Genomic DNA, 21671 nt, shown 5'->3' with positions numbered 1-21671 from the left:
TCACAGGATAACATTGGGATTTCCAAAGCCATTATTAGTGGTGCGGTCACTCCTGATTAGCCAGGAGAACCTTTTGCCTGAATTCCGCATCATGAGAGGCAAAAGTATCCAAGGCATAATGTCTAATAGTATTGAACAAAGGCTGTGATTAGTTATGTACATGTGATTTCTGAGGTTTTTTATTTTTAATAAACTTGCAAAACTCAAAAAAAACAACAACTTTTCATGTTGTCATTATGGCGTATTGTGTGTAGAATTTTGAGGGGAAAAAAAATCAATGTATTGCATTTTGGATTAAGGCTGTAACATAACAAAATGTGGAAAAAGTGAAGCGCTGTGAATACTTTCCGGATGCACTGTACCTTTGTGCTGTTTTGCCCATTCCTCTTTGCAGCACCTCTCAAGCTTCATGAGGTTGGATGGGAAGCATCTGTGCATAGACATTTTCAGATCTCTCCAGAGATGTTCAATCAGATTCAAGTCTTGGCTCTGGCTGGGCCACTCATGGACATTCAGAGTTGTCGCGAAGCCACGCCTTTGATATCATGGCTGTGTGCTTAGGGTCGTTGTCCTGCTGAAAAATAGACCGTCCGCCCAGTCTAAGGTCGAGCACTGGAGCAGGTTTTCATCCAGGATGTCTTTTTACATTGCTGTATACATCTTTCTCCCTATCTTGACTACTTTCTCAGTTCCTGCCACTGATAAACATCCCACAGCATGATGCTGCCGCCACCATGCTTCACTGTAGGGATGGTATTGGCCTGGTGATGAGCGGAGCCTGTTTTCTTCAAACATGATGTCTGGAATTCATGCCAAAGAGTTCAATCTTTGTCTCTTCAGACCAGAGACTTTTGTTTCTCATGGTCTGAGAGTCCTTCCGGTGCATTTTGGCTAACACCATGCAGGCTGCCGTGTGCTTTTTACTAAGGAGTGTCTTCCATATGGCCACTCTAGCATATAGGCCTGATTGGTTGATTGCTAAAGAGATGGTTGTCCTTCTGGAACGTTCTCCTCTCTCCACAGAGGAATTCTGTTACTCTGACAGAACGACTATCGGGCTCTTGGTCACGTCCCTGACTAGGGCCCTTCTCCCCTGTATAATGGCCCAGATCTGTTATTCTGACTGTGTGGATAACGCAGCAGGTCTATCACACCACACAGGTAACATCCAATGTGATGCTCTGCCCTTTGGCTGCTGTGTGTTCCCAGAGCAGGATTAACAATGAGGCTGATGGAGCTGCAGCTCCAGGTCCACACCCAAAAATAGGCCCACTGCATCTGCAGCAACATACCCTTCAACAATTTACACAGATAAAAACCCGGTACAAAATAAAAAAGGGTGTGGGACCACGGGTCAAGGGATTTGGCCACGCCCCTTTGACTATATTTTCAATGGAAGGTTGGAGAGCAGATATTGGTACAGACCATAAAAAAAAAAAGAAGGTACAGTACCTTCCAAAAAGTCATCACCCGATTTTTTCAAACTGCTGATTGATATCTCTGGCTGCATCTGCCGTGTCTGCCGTTCCCAGCTGTGCCGGTCCTGCTGCTCACTTGCCGCACTGCATGTGCTGGACCGCCGCTTACAGCCGCTGATTGCAGCTCCAGCCGCATTCACCGTGTCCGCTGCTCTCAGCCGTGCCGGTCCTGCTGATTACCCCTCGCCGCACTCAATGTGTCTGGCTGCCGCTCACAGTGCACGTATCCATTAAGGACATCTATACCCACGGCACACTCCAATCAGAGCCTCTCAAACGCTACCGAGTGTAGTGCCGACAACCTGTGAAAGTCTCCACGTCTACCACCGCTGACTGTGTGCTTCTAAACGCTGCCCATGAGCCGGGAACTCCAAAAGGTACATACCTAAAATCTATCTGTGCACTTGTGCTATAGTGCTAAAACGGAGGACATTCCCAGGAAAGGGTAATTATAACCCCGTGCTAACGGGCAAAACATACCAGGAAAAACCAATCCTGCACTGGGACGCCAGTGACAGGTTACAGTGGAGACTTTTATAATACCATATATATATTACTAATAACTGGCATATAGTAATGAGATAAATGTGGCAATAACGGCAAAATTCATTAGATGATTTATGGTTTTAAATAGATTGGTTACCTTTGTATCAAACACGGGTTTAACCAATTGAATAAAAGCGGCTGTATATTATTACATTAATGTATTAAATAAGGAATGCATTCCGGTTGAAATGTACTAACAATCAAGCAGTTACATTTTTTATTCATGTTTTAACAAATGTATCTATTTAAGTGTAATGTGAATTGATTACAGTAAAAGAATATAATTTAACAAGTCTCTTGGTTATTAAGTAAAGGCAAACACTCACCTGATATCACTCTATTGGGAGTCACTAAGCGCACAGACACACCCCCCTTTTTTTTTTGTATTTAAGTATAATTTTTTTTTTTTTTTGTATTTAAGTATAATTTCAGGCCCTTGCAAGGCCTAGTCTGTGCAGCTGGTGTTCACCCAATTCAAGTGAATAATTCAATTTAGTATTTGCGCCTGGGATTTGGGTGTCTATGACATCCATCTGTTGTCAGTTGGAGGGTATGCCACTTCATCTGCAGCAAGTCTCTGCGCTGCAGATAGGATGCTGCAGTAAAATCACTTTTTTTCACCTATGTCCTGCTGCCAGTCCGCCTGCCCCGTCCGGCATCAACAATCCCCACTCCCTAGCCACGGCGCAGGTGGAACAAAAGCTTCTCTGGTCACTGGCATAGATGTGTATGATAGACCTCCCCGCTCCGCATACTCTCTGAGCCCCGGAGCCTCCTCTGCGTGTGATGTCACAGAAGTGCCTCCCCGCCACAGCCACGCCCAGATCCCCAGAGGCCCTGACTCCACAACACAGCTGCTGGCCTGGAAGCCCCGAGATGGCTAATGTAACTGATAGAGTGGGTGATATCGCCTAGGGTAATGTCTGGACGCTGAATCAGTGTACCAGTAAAAGGTTACGGTGCTGTGCAGAGCAGTGGGTGTGCAGTGTCACTGACACTGGACAACACTCTCACCCTTTATATTGATTTTACTATTGTTAGCGCCGGTGTCCCAAAGTGCGGCATTACAGGTAAGTAGATGCACTAAATAAACTACAGCTCCCAGCAACCCTTAGCGCTGAAGCATTCCAGCGCTTAAGGCCTGCTGGGAGCTGTAGTTTGAGTTCATCTTCTTCCCTGTAATGTGGCACGTTAGGACACCGGCGCTAACAAAAGTGTCTGGCTGCTGTGCGAGTCTCCGGGAGAGCCACTGTCAAAGGGGGAACAGCAGCTTAGCTGCTTCCAGGAGGAGAAGCATTACCCACCCCTCCCCCACTCTCAGTATCTCCATACTCCATCCGCGGCACCCCCCCTCTCTCCACCACCCGCTGTGGCTCTGGACCCCCTCCCCCACCCGCAGTGCCCCCGCATCCACCCCTCGCCCACACACAGCACCCCCCGCAACTGCTCCTCCCCCACCAGCGTTGGCTTCGGGCCCCCTCCCCCACCCACGGCACCACCACACCAGCCCCTCCCCCAATCGCGGCACCACCGCCATCGCCCCTCCGGCACCCCTTGACCCCCTCCCCGATCCGCATCTCCCCTGCACCCACCACTCCCCCAACCATAGACCTACTAGGTGATTCATTCATGCGATATGTGCGCTGTTCACGCCGTTGAAAGGGGCTACGACCCCTTAACCATTGCACGCCCTTTGTCCATGCAATATTTAACCACTCGCACATGATTGGAGGTAATACTCCATAGAATACAAATCTTGCACGCCACAAGGGCTTGTCAGTAGCCCCTTACGACTGTGTGAAGAGCACCCGTATGGTGCGATGAATCAGTTAGTATAATATATAATTCAGTAGGGGACCTAAAAATGTGAGATTTTGGATAAGTGATACTCGACATATATGTATGTGTGTGTATATGTATATATAGAAATCCTGCACTCTCGCCACACCTTAACAGCCACTGGGGTGCCAAATCAGAGTCCAACCCACAGAAAGGTGGGACCTATAGTACAGTGCATTGTTTTCCACAACTGTGGAAATGATGGCACTCTCCAGACTTCTATATAAACAACAAATCAATTTATTAAAAAAAAATGAAAACCACGAAAAAAACTCAGTTCTAAGAGGTTACAGGGTTCAGACGTTTCGGTCTAAATAAGGACCTTTCTCAAGGTGCAGCAACAGTCACAGGTACACATGGTAACAGCAGTCAACAGTAGGGATCTGGAACTGAGGACTATGCCTACCAGGCCCCTGCTAAATACCCATAGGAAACGGTGAAAATGGCGCCAATCCCGCCCAGCCAGAACAGCTGATGCGTTCCACATTCTGGAACACGCATGTAATACAACTTGTTATACTTCATTAGTATGTGGATACTAGTAGTGGGCGGACACTGGTGGATTGTACTAGTAAATAGTGAGGAGGACAAAACGGCATATGGCCTTAGCGCCCTTGAAGTGTGTCTGCGCTCCAGATCCTGGAGCGCAGACGTCACTTCTGGAAACGGCCAGGGGAGAAACGCTATTACTAGTAGTATATTGTGAATATAAAAGTATTATGGACATGGTATAGGTGCCAAACCTACAAAAAATAAAATAATATGCAGGTACTATAAAAAATCATAAAGACATAATAGAAATATATATGTCTCTATATGTGTAGTGGATTATATAAAGGAATGTCTCCTAGTGTTAAATTGGCACGAGGAGAACGTGGGTATAGCAGAGACCTGGGAGTGGGCACATAACTGAGGTGTCTAGATGGAATGAGGTGTTCCATACATATAGACACACACAGAGGGTTTATAAACTAAATATGGGTATACACATCATATAACCCCAATACGGGAAAGAAAGGATTAGGCAGATGCATAAATAGTATCTGTCTATTTTATTATTATTTGTAGGCTTGAAAATTTGAAAGCAGATGTTTTATAGACATTTTTGCGAAACTGCGATAAGCCAACCGCCTGTAAGTAAATGTATTGTAAACTTTACCTATTTTACTCTACAGGTCTCCCATATGCTATTTGCTAAGCCAATTATAATTGTCTTCCTTATTAGCAAGTCACTTAAAGGCAAACAAGGCAATTTTGAAAACTTTTTAGAAAAGTTAATTAAAAAAAAATAGAGTAATGTTCAAAATTCTGCTAAATAATTACAGAGAATGAAACTGTAACAAGTGGTTTTGAAAAATGTTGGGAAAAAAGACCTCTGTGGATTCTCTAATTTTGCCTCAGTGTGACAAAGGTGATATTTATTGATTTATTAATGTTCTGGGTTTGCTCTTTTAAAGCATAATCTAGCTATGAAAACATTATCATTCAATTTGTAATTATAATCCGCATGTTGCAGATGTACATTTTTATGTTTGCTTGAGAACAAATTACAGTCCAGTAAAACTTATCTTTCCCTTCATAGGTCGTATTTACAAGTGCTTATTTACTGGCTCTGTGAGCTCACTATTGACCCTGCCCTTAGATATGCTGTCTACGTAAGTATAAAATTCATATCATTAGCACAGTCATGCATTTTGGGGACTTGTATGATAACTTCACTTTTATTTTCCCTCATTTGAATCTAAAGTTGCATTTGTACAATATGTAAATTTACAATTGAGCTTTGTGTTGTCTTTGCAAATATTTGATTTTATCATTTTTAATTGCACTCTTCTTGCACACTTAAAGAAAGGGAAAACACTCGTTTTTTTATTTTTAATATGGCATACAGTATGGTTTTGTTTTCGTATTCTTTGAACTAACTGCATCAATCACTTTACAACTATCTTGTTGTTGCTTTTATAGATATTTTTATTTACATGTATATTGTACTATGTAGTAAATTTAAATGCAGAATAAATAGGAAACTATAAAGCATGTAAGAATTGAAAAAAAGCAATCAAACCTTTTAAGGTCAAAGTAGTGTATAAGTAGGCATTTGAAATGCCCTTTGACAATCACCCTGATAGAACAGCTTTCAGGTTAACATGGCATTGAGTTCACATGCCCTCACTCGTTCTGCAGGCTTCTTGGATTTTTTGACAATCTATATAACAAATTTCTAAGGCAGGGCTCGAGAAATCCCAAGGACCAGGTCATCATGGTCCGTACATTTTGCTGCATTATTAGGTTATGCAGGGAGGGAGGAAGCAGATCCTCTTCAGCCTAAGCTGAGATTTGTGGGTGTGCCTGTATTGCGGCGGCCGTTTCAGCCAGAAGAGTGCATGGGTTGAGTGTCTGTCCCGGTCCACACTGGCTGTTGTGCCTGTGTGCCACAACCTGCGCTGACTGTTATGCCTGTCCGTCGCTGCCAAACTCTTCCTGCGTATAGCTCTTAAAGATAGGGTCTGTGCATGACTGGAATTGCGGTTTTCGGAGGGGTAGTGATGTAGCCACAGGACAGGGGGGATTGTTTACCTGGGGGCTGGCTGCAGAGGGGTGTTTTGCCTGGAGAATACCCCTTTAGTTTGGCAGTAGGGGTTTGTTGCCTGGAGGGTTAGTTAATGCAGAGGTGGGGAGGGATTGTTTGTGGCGCATGTTGTATTGAGGCTAGATATGAGGACACATCTGTATGCATAAGATTTACAGAGTGCATTGTTGTATACAGATGTTTCCCCATACATCTTACCTCAGTATACCACGCAACGGGAGATGCCTGGCGTGCATGAGCCTACAGGTCCTGTGTAACTCTGTCAGCAGTAGCCTTTTTTTTTGTCGGAAGGTTATCTTATTCGCATTGATATGCAGATAATACGCACAAGTAGACTCTGCTGATTACAATGATATATTCTGTGTGCACCTTGTATCTGCATACGAAATACTACAATAGTGTTTCTCTGACGTCCTAAGTGGATGCTGGGGACTCCGTCAGGACCATGGGGATTAGCGGCTCCGCAGGAGACAGGGCACAAAACTAAAGCTTTAGGATCAGGTGGTGTGTACTGGCTCCTCCCCCTATGACCCTCCTCCAAGCCTCAGTTAGGTTTTTGTGCCCGTCCGAGCAGGGTGCAATCTAGGTGGCTCTCTTAAGGAGCTGCTTAGAAAAAGTTTTAGGTTTCTTATTTTCAGTGAGTCCTGCTGGCAACAGGCTCACTGCATCGAGGGACTTAGGGGAGAGAAGTTCAACTCACCTGCGTGCAGGATGGATTGGCTTCTTAGGCTACTGGACACCATTAGCTCCAGAGGGAGTCGGAACACAGGTCTCACCCTGGGGTTCGTCCCGGAGCCGCGCCGCCGACCCCCCTTGCAGATGCTGAAGATTGAAGGTCCAGAAACCGGCGGCAGAAGGCTTTTCAGTCTTCATGAAGGTAGCGCACAGCACTGCAGCTGTGCGCCATTGTTGTCACGCACTTCACACCAACGGTCACGGAGGGTGCAGGGCGTTGCTGGGGGCGCCCTGGGCAGCAATGTATAATACCTTATTCTGGCTAAAAATACATCACATATAGCCCCTGGAGGCTATATGGATGTATTTAACCCCTGCCAGGTCTCAGAAAAACGGGAGAAGAAGCCCGCCGAAAAGGGGGCGGGGCCTATTCTCCTCAGCACACAGCGCCATTTTCCCTCACAGAAATGCTGGTGGGAAGGCTCCCAGGCTCTCCCCTGCACTGCACTACAGAAACAGGGTTAAAACAGAGAGGGGGGGCACTTATTTGGCGATATGTATATATATATTAAAATGCTATAAGGGAAAAACACTTATATAAAGGTTGTCCCTGTATAATATAGCGTTTTTGGTGTGTGCTGGCAAACTCTCCCTCTGTCTCCCCAAAGGGCTAGTGGGGTCCTGTCCTCTATCAGAGCATTCCCTGTGTGTGTGCTGTGTGTCGGTACTTGTGTGTCGACATGTATGAGGACGATGTTGGCGAGGAGGCGGAGCAATTGCCGGTAATGGTGATGTCACTCTCTAGGGAGTCGACACCGGAATGGATGGCTTATTTAAGGAATTACGTGATAATGTCAACACGCTGCAAGGTCGGTTGACGACATGAGACGGCCGGCAAACCAATTAGTACCTGTCCAGGCGTCTAAAACACCGTCAGGGGCGTTAAAACGTCCTTTTACCTCAGTCGGTCGACACGGACACTGACTCCAGTGTCGACGGTGAAGAAACAAACGTATTTTCCTTTAGGGCCACACGTTACTTGTTAAGAGCAATGAAGGAGATGTTACATATTTCTGATACTACAAGTACCACAAAAAAGGGTATTATGTGGAGTGTGAAAAAACTACATGTGGTTTTTCCTGAATCAGATAAATTAAATGAAGTGTGTGATGATGCGTGGGTTTCCCCCGATAGAAAATTATTGGCGGTATACCCTTTCCCGCCAGAAGTTATGGCGCGTTGGGAAACACACCTTAGGGTGGATAAGGCGCTCACACGCTTGTAAAAACAAGTGGCGTTACCGTCTCCAGATACGGACGCCCTCAAGGAGCCAACTGATAGGAGGTTGGAAAATATCCTAAAAAGTATATACACACATACTGGTGTTATACTGCGACCAGCGATCGCCTCAGCCTGGATGGGCAGCGCTGGGGTGGCTTGGTCGGATTCCCTGACTGGAAATATTGATACCCTTGACAGGGACAGTATTTTATTGACTATAGAGCATTTAAAAGATGCATTTCTATATATGCGAAACTCTGGCATCAAGAGTAAGTGCGATGTCCATATCTGCCAGACGATGTTTATGGACACGACAGTGGTCAGGTGATGCAGATTCCAAACGGCACATGGAAGTATTGCCGTATAAAGGGGAGGAGTTATTTGGGGTCGGTCCATCGGACCTGGTGGCCACGGCAACGGCTAGAAAATCCACCTTTTTTTTTTTACCCCAAGTCACATCTCAGCAGAAAAAGACATAGTCTTTTCAGCCTCAGTCCTTTCGTCCCCATAATATCTGCCCAGGGATAGAGGTAAGGGAAGAAGACTGCAGCAGGCAGCCCATTCCCAGGAACAGAAGCCTTCCACCGTTTCTGCCAAGTCCTCAGCATGACGCTGGGGCCGTACAAACAGGTGCGGTGGGGGGTCGTCTCAAGAGTTTCAGCACGCAGTGGGCTCACTCGCAAGTGGACCCCTGGATCCTACAAGTAGTATCCCAGGGGTACAGATTGGAAATTCGAGACGTCTCCCCCTCGCAGGTTCCTGAAGTTTGCTTTACCAACGTCTACCTCCGACAGGGAGGCAGTATTGGAAACAATTCACAAGCTGTATTCCCAGCAGGTGATAATCAAAGTACCCCTCCTACAACAAGTAAAGGGGTATTATTCCACACTATATTGTGGTACTGAAGCCAGACGGCTAGGTGAGACCTATTCTAAATGGAGTCACTCAGAGCAGTGATAGCGAACCATGAAGAAGGGGACTATATGGTGTCCCTGGACATCAAGGATGCTTACCTCCATGTCCAAATTTGCCCTTCTCACAAAGGTTACCTCAGGTTCGTGGTACAAAACTGTCACTATCAGTTTCAGACGCTGCCGTTTGGATTGTCCACGGCACCCCGGGTCTTTACCAAGGTAATGGCCGAAATGATGATTCTTCTTCAAAGAAAAGGCGTCTTAATTATCCCTTACTTGGACGATCTCCTGATAAGGGCAAGGTCCAGAGAACAGTTGGAGGTCTGAGTAGCACTATCTCAAGTAGTTCTACGACAGCACGGGTGGATTCTAAATATTCCAAAATCGCAGCTGTCTCCGACGACACGTCTGCTGTCCCTAGGGATGATTCTGGACACAGTCCAGAAAAAGGTGTTTCTCCCGGAGGAGAAAGCCAAGGAGTTATCCGAGCTAGTCAGGAACCTCCAAAAACCAGGAAAAGTGTCAGTGCATCATGGCACAAGGGTCCTGGGAAAAATGGTGGCTTCTTACGAAGCGATTCCATTCGGCAGATTTCACGCAAGAACTTTTCAGTGGGATCTGCTGGACAAATGGTCCGGATCGCATCTTCAGATGCATCAGCGGATAACCCTGTCTCCAAGGACAAGGGTGTCTCTTCTGTGGTGGCTGCAGAGTGCTCATCTACTAAAGGGCCACAGTTATGCATTCAGGACTGGGTCCTGGTGACCACGGATTCCAGCTTGAAAGGCTGGGGAGCTGTCACACAGGGAAAAAATTTCTGGGAGTGTGATCAAGTCTGGGGACTTCCCTCCGCATAAATATACTGGAGCTAAGAGCAATTTACAATGCTCTAAGCTTAGCAAGACCTCTGCTTCAAGGTCAGCCGGTATTGATCCAGTGGGACAACATCACGGCAGTCGCCCACGTAAACAGACAGGGCGGCACAAGAAGCAGGAGGACAATGGCAGAAACTGCAAGGATTCTTCGCTGGGCGGAAAATCATGTGATAGCACTGTCAGCAGTTTTTCATTCCGGAAGTGGACAACTGGGAAGCAGACTTCCTCAGCACGACCTCCACCCGGGAGAGTGGGGACTTCATCGAGAAGTTTTTTCCACATGATTGTGCACCGTTGGGAAAGACCAAAGGTGGACATGATGGCGTCCCGCCTGAACAAAAAACTAGACAGGTATTGCGCCAGGTCAAGAGACCCTCAGGCAATAGCTGTGGACGTTCTGGTAACACCATGGGTGTACCAGTCGGTGTATGTGTTCCCTCCTCTGCTTCTCATACCAAAGGTACTGAGAATTATAAGACGTAGAGGAGTAAGAACTATACTCGTGGCTCCGGATGGGCCAAGAAGGACTTGGTACCCGGAACTTCAAGAGATGCTCACAGAGGACTCAGGGCCTCTGCCGATAAGAAGGGACTTGCTTCAGCAAGTACCATGTCTGTTCCAAGACTTAACGCGGCTGCGTTTGACGGCATGGCAGTTGAACGCCGGATCCTAAGGGAAAAAGGCATTCCGGAAGAGGTCATTCCTACCCTGGTCAAAGCCAGGAAGGAGGTGACCGCACAACATTATCACCACATGTGGCGAAAATATGTTGCGTGTGTGAGGCCAGGAAGGCCCCACGAAGAAATTTCAACTCGGTCGATTCCTGCATTTCCTGCAAACAGGAGTGTCTATGGGCCTCAAATTGGGGTCCATTAAGGTTCAAATTTCGGCCCTGTCGATTTTCTTCCAGAAAGAATTGGCTTCAGTTCCTGAAGTCCAGAAATTTGACAAGGGAGTACTGCATATACAACTCCCTTTTGTGCCTCCAGTGGCACTGTGGGATCTCAACGTAGTCCTGGGATTCCTCAAATCACGTTGGTTTAAACCGCTCAAATCTGTGGATTTGAAATATCTCACATGGAAAGTGACCATGATGTTGGCCCTGGCCTCGGCCAGGCGAGTGTCAGAATTGGCGGCTTTGTCTCACAAAAGCCCATATCTGATTGTCCATTCGGACAGGGCAGAGCTGCGGACTCGTCCCCAGTTTCTCCCTAAGGTGGTGTCAGCGTTTCATCTGAACCAGCTTATTGTGGTACCTGCGGCTACTAGAGACTTGGAGGACTCCAAGTTGCTAGATGTTGTCAGGGCCCTGAAAATATAGATTTCCAGGACGGCTGGAGTCAGGAAAACTGACTTGCTGTTATCCTGTATGCACCCAAAAAACTGGGTGCTCTTGCTTCTAAGCAGACGATTGCTAGTTGAATGTGTAGTACAATTCAGCTTGCACATTCTGTGGCAGGACTGCCACAGCCAAAATATATAAATGCCCATTCCACAAGGAAGGTGGGCTCATCTTGGGCGACTGCCCGAGGGGTCTCGGCTTTACAACTTTGCTGAGCTGCTACTTGGTCAGGGGCACACCCTGGCTGAGGAGGACCTGGAGTTCTCTCACTCGGTGCTGCAGAGTCATCCGCACTCTCCCGCCCGTTTGGGAGCTTTGGTATAATCCCCATGGTCCTGACGGAGTCCCCAGCATCCACTTAGGACGTCAGAGAAAATAAGATTTTACTTACCGATAAATCTATTTCTCGTAGTCCGTAGTGGATGCTGGGCGCCCATCCCAAGTGCGGATTGTCTGCAATACTTGTACATAGTTATTGTTACAAAAAAATCGGGTTGTTATTGTTGTGAGCCGTCTGTTCAGAGGCTCCTACGTTTGTCATACTGTTAACTGGGTTTAGATCACAAGTTATACGGTGTGATTGGTGTGGCTGGTATGAGTCTTACCCGGGATTCAATATCCTTCCTTATTGTGTACGCTCGTCCGGGCACAGTATCCTAACTGAGGCTTGGAGGAGGGTCATAGGGGGAGGAGCCAGTACACACCACCTGATCCTAAAGCTTTAGTTTTGTGCCCTGTCTCCTGCGGAGCCGCTAATCCCCATGGTCCTGACGGAGTCCCCAGCATCCACTACGGACTACGAGAAATAGATTTATCGGTAAGTAAAATCTTATTTTTCTACATATGGAATGCTAGGAAAACACTGAAGCATAGCTTTTTGTATGCAGATAAAACCACGGTCGGACACGGATTATAGGCTTGCCACATATAATTTTAATCGGTAAAAGCTGCTTATGCATCCTATTCGCATCATTTTGCAATAAGGCACATTTTAATGGAAAAAGTTGCATGAAAAGACATTCAGTGCTACCAAGTCACAATACAACATGTCGGAATTAGAAGAGCTATTTAACGTGCAGGGGGGCTTGATGTGAGTGGACACATTGTAGTATGGTAAGCAAAGATTTTATAAACAGAAGTTTGAACTTTCACCTTCATCCAAGTTGTAGTGCGGGAGTGATGCCACCTCTTCCTCCATAATATATTGATTTTATGAATAGTGATGAGACTTGTGTGCAGTACTATATGGTGTTACTGCAGTTTCCATTTAAAAATGGTTGTTGATCTTGGATATAACCCCTGGCTGTATGAGGTAGGGAGTAGGACTTTAAATGTTGTTCTATACTGAATCCAGTTGCTATAAGGATATGCCCAAGGAAATAATGATTCGATATGCAATCTGTAAGACTATACCTATGGTTTTGGAATAACACTGGCAGGGTTGTCGTAACAGCAGTGTAGGCCCCTGGGCAAAGCAATGCACTGGGCCCCCTACCCATCCTCCAGCGGAAAGGGTGGCGGCTGCTATCAGCGGCAGCTTTGGTGTCCTGCGGTCGATAGGGGCAGGGTTTCTATCTTCCCCTCAGCAGGTAGGACCTGGAGTGGTAATTTCTGCTAATTACTCCTTTACTGCAGAGATGGTGGGAGATGGGGTTGGAGGGAGAACACTAAACTGTAGAAGGGGGAATGGGCTGAATGAATGTTCCCCAGTACAGGACTTCAGGGTGGTAGGGAGTGTTTAATACGCAGGGGAGGGGTGGATAGTGCAGTGGGCTTAATATTCATAATTTTCTGGTGGGAAATAGATTTCTTGGCTTTTGTTGGGATACAAAAATAGAGTCCCACCTTTCAGGACGTGCAGGGGACTTGGGGACCAGGGTTCAGGAGCCAGAGCAATCCCCCGATGAAAATATAAAACTGCATACCAGGCATGTGGAGCTAGAGCAGGGACCAGCTGCTGGAATGCTGATTATGTCTAGTACTTGGCATAGTAGTGACAAGCTACCAGTGTCCATCGAAAGGGGAGAGTCCCAGCTTTTGGAGTTTACCCTCAGAATTACTTTGTCAGACAGAACCTGAGATATCTTGGGTAGAGCAATTAACAGGCTCAGATGTGACCACTACTTTGAAGTTTGAAATGTCCAGTTCCCCAGGGTCGATTTAAAAAAAAATCTGGTACCCTTGGAAAGAGGGGACCTTCAGTTACCAGTGTTTGGTGTTTGGCTCTTAGACTCTTGGGGTTCTTGGGCAACTTCCCATTGAGCCCATATGAAAAGACTGCCCTGAGCACTGGGTCTGGTGAGAGTGAGATGTTAAAGATTGTAATATTGAGGACACAAACCTCCTCCCAGAAAAGTTATATAAAGGGACCCTGGTGGAGGTTACAGGATTTTCAGTGCAAAAACACTTACCGAGGACACTGTGTACTGTACGTTGGGGCTAATTCAGACCTGATAGCAGCAGCAAATTTGTTAGCTAATGGGCATAACCATGTGCACTGCAGGTGGGGCAGATATAACCTGTGCAGAGTTAGATTTGGGCGGGTTATTTCTCGAACGTCCTAGTGGATGCTGGGGATTCCGTAAGGACCATGGGGAGTAGACGGGCTCCGCAGGAGACGGGGCACTTTAAGAAAGAATTTGGATTCTGGTGTGTTCTGGCTCTATGTCCCTCCTCCAGACCTCAGTTTGAATCTGTGCCCGGACGAGCTGGGTGCTGTTTAGTGGGCTCTCCTGAGCTTGCTATAAGAAAGTATGTTGTTAGGTTTTTTATTTTCAGGGAGATATGCTGGCAACAGGCTCCCTTCATCATGGGACTGAGGGGAGAGAAGCAGCCCTACTCTCTGAAGATAGGTCCTGCTTCTTAGGTTACTGGACACCATTAGCTCCAGAGGGATCGTACACAGGATCTCACCCTTTGTCGTCCGATCCCGGAGCCGCGCCACCGTCCTCCTCGCTGAGCCGGAAGACAGAAGCCGGGTGAAAGAAGCAAGAAGACTTCAAAATCGGCGGCAGAAGACTCCAGTCTTCACTGCAGCTGTGCGCCATTGCTCCCACACTACACCCACATACTCCGGTCACTGTAGGGTGCAGGGCGCAGGGGGGTGGGGCGCCCTGGGCAGCAATTAGGACCTCTTGGCAAAAGTTGGACATATATACAGTTGGGCACTGTATATATGTATGAGTCCCCGCCATAATTTCTCTAATGTCCTAAGTGGATGCTGGGGACTCCGTAAGGACCATGGGGAATAGCGGCTCCGCAGGAGACTGGGCACATCTAAAGAAAGCTTTAGGACTAACTGGTGTGCACTGGCTCCTCCCACCATGACCCTCCTCCAAGCCTCAGTTAGATTTCTGTGCCCGACGAGAAGGGTGCACACTAGGGGCTCTCCTGAGCTTCTTAGTGAAAGTTTTAGTTTAAGTTTGTTATTTTCAGTGAGACCTGCTGGCAACAGGCTCACTGCATCGAGGGACTAAGGGGAGAAGAAGCGAACTCACCTGAGTGCAGAGTGGATTGGGCTTCTTGGCTACTGGACATTAGCTCCAGAGGGACGATCACAGGCCCAGCCTGGATGGGTCCCGGAGCCGCGCCGCCGGCCCCCTTACAGAGCCAGAAGAGCGAAGAGGTCCGGAAAAATCGGCGGCAGAAGACGTTCCTGTCTTCAATAAGTGCAGCTGTGCGCCATTGCTCTCAGCACACTTCATACTCCGGTCACTGAGGGTGCAGGGCGCTGGGGGGGGCGCCCTGAGACGCAATAAAACAGGATAAAAATACCTTACATGGCAAAAAATGCATCACATATAGCTCCTGGGCTATATGGATGCATTTAACCCCTGCCAAAATATACAGAAAAACGGGTGATAAGACTGCCGAAAAGGGGGCGGAGCCTATCTCCTCAGCACACTGGCGCCATTTTCCCTCACAGCTCAGTTGGAGGGAAGCTCCCGGTCTCTTCCCTGCAGTCACTACGCTACAGAAAGGGTTAAAAAAAGAGAGGGGGGCACTAATTAGGCGCAGTATTAAAACATACAGCAGCTATAAGGGGAAAAACACTTATATAAGGTTATCCCTGTATATATATATAGCGCTCTGGTGTGTGCTGGCATACTCTCCCTCTGTCTCCCCAAAGGGCTAGTGGGGTCCTGTCCTCTATCAGAGCATTCCCTGTGTGTGTGCTGTGTGTCTGTACGTTTGTGTCGACATGTATGAGGAGAAAAATGATGCGGAGACGGAGCAGAGTGTCTGTAACAGTGATGTCACCACCTAGGGGGTCGACACCTGAGTGGATGTACTGTTGAAAATTACGTGACAGTGTCAGCTCTGTATAAAAAAACAGTGGTTGACATGAGACAGCCGGCTACTCAGCTTGTGCTTGTCCAGACGTCTCATAGGCCGTCAGGGGCTCTAAAGCGCCCGTTACCTCAGATGGCAGATACAGACGCCGACACGGATACTTACTCCTGTGTCGACGGTGAAGACAACCGTGATTTCCAGTAGGGCCACACGTTACATGATTGAGACAATGGAAAATGTTTTATACATGTCTGATAATACGAGTACCACCAAAAAGGGGTATTATGTTCGGTGAGGGAAAAACTACCTGTAGTTTTCCTGAATCTGAGAAATAAAATGAGGTGTGTGATGATGCGTGGGTTTCCCCCCGATAACAATTGATAATTTCTTAAAAAGTATTGGCTGTATACCCTTTCCCGCCAGAGGTTAGGGTGCGTTGGGAAACACCCCCTAGGGGGGATAAGGCGCTCACACGCTTGTAAGGACAAGGGCTCTACCCTCTCTTGAGATGGCCGCCCTTAAGGATCCTGCTGATAGAAAGCAGGAGGGTATCCAAAAATGTATTCACACACATACTGGTGTTATACTGCGACCAGCAATCGCCTCAGCCTGGAGGTGCAGTGCTGGGTTGGCATGGTCGGATTCCCTGACTGGAAATATTGATATCCTAGATAAGGATAGTATATTATTGCCTATAGAGCATTTAAAAGATGCATTTCTATATATGCATGATGCACAGCGGAATATTTGCCGACTGGCATCAAGTATAAGTGCGTTTGTCCAATTCTACCAGTAAAATGGTCAGGTGATGCGGATTCCAAACGGCATTTGGAAGTATTGCCATTGAAAAGGGACATTTGGGGTCGGTCTTTTAGACCTGGTGGCCACGGCAGCAACTTGGAAATCCACGTTTGTACCCCAGGTCGCCTCTCAAAATAAGACGCCGTATTATCAGGTGCAGTCCTTTGTTAGCAAGCGGACAAAAGGTTCCTCTTTTCTGCTCGTGACAGAGGGAGAGGAAAAAGGCTGAAGAGATTAGCCAGTTCCCAGGAACAGAAACCCTTTCCCGCCTCTGCCAAGCCCTCAGTATGACGCTAGGGCCTTACAAGCTCAGGCACGGTGGGGGCCCGTTCTCAATGAATTTCAGTGCGCAGTGGGCTCACTCGCAAGTAGACCCCTGGATCCTTCAGGTAATATCTCAAGGGTACATATTGGAATTCGAGACGTCTCCCCCTCGCCGTTTCCAAAAGTCGGCTTTACCGACGTCCCCCTCTGACAGGGAGGCAGTTTTGGAAGCCATTCACAAGCTGTATTCCCAGCAGGTGATAATCAAGGTACCCCTCCTGCAACAGGGAACGGGGTATTATTCCACACTATTGTGGTACCGAAGCCAGACGGCTCGGTGAGACCGATTCTAAATCTAAAATCTTTGAACACTTACATACAGAGGTTCAAATTCAAGATTGAGTCACTCAGAGCAGTGATTGCGAACCTGGAAGAAGGGGACTACAGGATGTCTCGGGACATCAAGGATGCTTACCTTCATGTCAAAATTTACCCTTCTCACCAAGGGTACCTCAGGTTATGATACAGAACTGTCACTATCAGTTCAGATGCTGCCGTAGGGATGGTCCACGGCACCCCGGGTCTTTACCAAGGTAATGGCCGAAATGATATCCCTTCGAAGGAAGGAAATTTTAGTTATCCCTTACTTGGACGATTCCCTGATAAGGGTAAGATCCAGGGAACAGTTGGAAGTCGGTGTAGCACTATCTCAGGTAGTGTTGCGGCAGCACGATTGGATTCTCAATATTCCAAAATCGCAGCTGGTTCCGACGACTTGTTTTCTGTTTCCTAGGGATGTTCCTGGACACAGTCCAGAAAAAAGGTGTTTCTCCCGGAAGAGAAAGCCAGGGAGTTATCCAAGCTAGTCAGGAACCTCCTAAAACCGAACCAAGTCTCAGTGCATCAATGCACAAGGGTTCTGGGTAAAAATGGTGGCTTCCTACGAAGCAATCCCATTCGTTAGATTCCACGCAAGAACTTTCCAGTGGAACCTACTGGACAAATGGTCCGGGTCGCATTTTCAGATGCATCAGCGGATAACCCTGTCACCAAGGACAAGGGTATCCATCCTGTGGTGGTTGCAGAGTGCTCATCTTCTAGAGGGCCGCAGATTCGGCATTCAGAACTGGGTCCTGGTGACCACGGATGCCAGCCTGCGAGGCTGGGGAGCAGTCACACAGGGAAGGAATATCCAGGGCTTAGGGTCAAGCCTGGATACATCACTTCACATAAATATCCTGAAGCTAAGGGCCATTTACAATGCTCTAAGCTTAGCAAGACCTCTGCTTCAAGGTCAGCCGGTGTTGATACAGTCGGACAACATCATGGCAGTCACCCACGTAAACAGACAGGTTGGCACAAGAAGCAGGAGGGCAATGGCAGAAGCTGCAGGGATTCTTCGCGGGGCGGAAAATCATGTGATATCACTGTCAACAGTATTCATTCCGGGAGTGGACAACTGGGAAGCAGACTTCCTCAGCACGACCTCCACCCGGGAGAGTGGGGACTTCACCCAGAAGTCGTCCACATGATTAAAAAACTCGACAGGTATTGCGCCAGGTCAAGAGACCCTCAGGCAATAGTTGTAGACGCTCTGGTAACACCGTGGGTGTACCAGTCAGTGTATGTGTTCCCTCCTCTGCCTCTCATACCCAAGGTACTGAGATTGATAAGATGGAGAGGAGAAAGCACTATATTCGTGGCTCCGGATTGGCCAAGAAGGACTTGGTAACCGGAACTTCAAGAGATGCTCACGGAGGATCCGTGGCCTCTACCTCTAAGAAGGGACCTGCTCCAGCAAGGACCCAGTCTGTTCCAAGACTTACCGCGGCTGCGTTTGACGGCATGCCGGTTGAACACCGGATCCTGAAGGAAAAAAAGGCATTCCGGATGAAGTCATCCATATCCTGATCTAAAGCCAGGAAGGATGTAACCGCAAAAACATTATCACCGCAATTGGCGAAAATATGTTGCGTAGTGTGAGGCCAGTAAGGCCCGACGGAGGAAATTCAACTGGGTCGATTCCTACATTTCCTGCAAACAGGAGTGTCTATGGGCCTGAAATTGGGGTCCATTAAGGTTCAGATTTCGGCCCTGTCAATTTTCTTCCAAAAAAGAACTAGCTTCAGTCCCTGAAGTTTAGACGTTTGTAAAAGGGGTACTGCATATACAGCCTCCTTTTGTGCCTCCAGTGGCAATTTGGGATCTCAATGTAGTTTGGGTTCCAAAAGTCACATTGGTTTGAACCACTTAAATCTGTGGAGTTAAAATATCTCACATGGAAAGTGGTCATGCTGTTTGCCCTGGCCTGGGCCAGGCGCGTGTCAGAATTGGCGGCTTTATCCTGTAAAAGCCCTTATCTGATTTTCCATTCGGACAGGGTGGAATTGAGGACTCGTCCTCAGTTTCTCCCTAAGGTGGTTCCAGCGTTTTCACCTGAACCAACCTATTGTGGTGCCTGCGGCTACTAGGGACTTGGAGGAATCCAAGTTGCTGGATGTTGTCAGGGCCCTGAAAATATTTCCTGGACGGCTGGAGTCAGGAAATCTGACTCGCTGTTTATCCTGTATGCACCCAACAAGCTGGGTGCTCCTGCTTCTAAGCAGATTATTGCTCGTTGGATTTGTAGTACAATTCAGCTTGCACATTCTGTGGCAGGCCTGCCACAGCTAAAATCTGTAAAAGCCCGTTCCACAAGGAAAGTGGGCTCATCTTGGGCGGCTGCCCGAGGGGTCTCGGCTTTACAACTTTGCCGAGCAGCTACTTGGTCAGGGGCAAACACAATTGCTAAATTCTACAAATTTGATACCCTGGCTGAGGAGGACCTGGAGTTCTCTCATTCGGTGCTGCAGAGTCATCCGCACTCTCCCGCCCGTTTGTGAGCTTTGGTATAATCCCCATGGTCCTTACGGAGTCCCCAGCATCCACTTAGGACGTTAGAGAAAATAAGAATTTACTCACCGGTAATTCTATTTCTCATAGTCCGTAGTGGATGCTGGGCGCCCATCCCAAGTGCGGATTGTCTGCAATACTTGTACATAGTTATTGTTACAAAAATCGGGTTATTATTGTTGGGAGCCATCTTTTCAGAGGCTCCTCTGTTATCATACTGTTAACTGGGTTCAGATCACAAGTTATACGGTGTGATTGGTGTGGCTGGTATGAGTCTTACCCGGGATTCAAAATCCTTCCTTATTGTGTACGCTCGTCCGGGCACAGTATCCTAACTGAGGCTTGGAGGAGGGTCATGGGGGGAGGAGCCAGTGCACACCAGTTAGTCCTAAAGCTTTCTTTAGATGTGCCCAGTCTCCTGCGGAGCCGCTATTCCCCATGGTCCTTACGGAGTCCCCAGCATCCACTACGGACTATGAGAAATAGAATTATCGGTAAGTAAATTCTTATTATTTTACAGAAACGCGGGACAGAAGCCCGCCGCTGACAGGGCGGGGCTTCTTCCTTAGCACTCACCATTTTCTCTCCACAGCTTCGCTGAGAGGAAGCTCCCCAGGCTCTTCCCTGCAGATTCACGGTAGAAGAGGGAAAAAGAGAGGGGGGGCACATAAATTAGGCGCAAAAACATAATATACAGCAGCTACTGGGTTAACACTAAGTTACTGTGATTCCTGGGATATATAGCGCTGGGGTGTGTGCTGGCATACTCTCTCTCTGTCTCTCCAAAGGGCCTTGTGGGGGAACTGTCTTCAGAAAAGAGCATCCCCTGTGTATGTGGTGTGTCGGTACGTTTGTGTCGACATGTTTGATGAGGAAGGCTATGTGGAAACAGAGCAGAAGCAAATTAATGTGGTGTCTCCGCCGACGGCGCCGACATCCTGATTTTATGGATATGTGGAAGGTTTTAAGTGATAATGTTAATTCCTTGCATAAAAGGTTGGATAAAGCTGAAACCTTAATACAGTCGGGGTGTCAGCCCATGCCTGATCCTATGTCGCAGAGGCAGTCAGGGTCTCAGAAGCGCCCACTATCCCAAATTGTTGACACAGATACCGACATGGATTCTGACTCCAGTGTCGATAACGATGATGCAAAATTACAGCCTAAATTGGCTAAAGCCATCCGTTATATGATTATAGCAATGAAGGATGTGTTGCACATCACAGAGGAAACCCCAGTCCCTGACAAGAGGGTTCATATGTATGGGGAAAAAAGGCAGGTGGTGACCTTTCCCCCTTCACATGAGCTAAATGAGTTATGTGAATAGGCTTGTGAATCTCCAGATAAAAAACTGCAGATTTCTAAAAGGATGCTTATGGCATGTCCCTTCCCGCCAACGGACAGGTTACGCTGGGAATCCTCCCCTAGGGTGGACAAAGCTCTAACACGCTTATCCAAGAGGGTAGCCCTGCCGTCACAGGATACGGCCACCCTAAAAGATGCTGCGGATAGAAAGCAAGAGTGTACCCTGAAGTCCATTTCTACACATTCAGGTACCTTACTAAGGCCGGCAATTGCGTCTGCCTGGGTGTGTAGTGCTGTAGCAGCATGGACGGATACCTTATCTGAGGAACTTGATACCTTAGACAAGGATACTATATTAATGACCCTGGGGCATATAAAAGACTCTGTCCTATATATGAGAGATGCTCAAAGAGACATTAGCCTACTGGGCTCTAGAATAAATGCAATGTCTATTTCTGCCAGAAGGGTCCTGTGGACTCGGCAATGGACAGGCGATGCCGACTCAAAAAGGCACATGGAGGTTTTACCTTACAAGGGTGAGGAATTGTTTGGGGAGGGTCTCTCGGACCTGGTCTC

The 21671-nt window shown here is 47.5% G+C and overlaps 1 protein-coding gene across 6 annotated transcripts in view; it reads left to right on the top strand.

Moving 5' to 3' along the window:
• Window positions 1-21671, top strand: part of MARCHF6 (membrane associated ring-CH-type finger 6) — an 845067-nt gene that overhangs the window by 301957 nt on the left and 521439 nt on the right. For all 6 annotated transcript variants that reach the window (XM_063922758.1, XM_063922754.1, XM_063922757.1 and 3 more), the window contains one exon: window positions 5446-5518. In XM_063922758.1, coding sequence (XP_063778828.1) covers window positions 5446-5518 — 73 coding nt within the window. The remainder of the gene's footprint in view (window positions 1-5445; window positions 5519-21671) is intronic.

The sequence above is a fragment of the Pseudophryne corroboree genome, chromosome 5 (genome assembly GCF_028390025.1).
Source record: "Pseudophryne corroboree isolate aPseCor3 chromosome 5, aPseCor3.hap2, whole genome shotgun sequence".
NCBI lineage: Eukaryota > Metazoa > Chordata > Amphibia > Anura > Myobatrachidae > Pseudophryne > Pseudophryne corroboree.
Note: the sequence above shows the minus strand (reverse complement) of the source record. Positions and strands in the feature narration are given on the sequence as shown.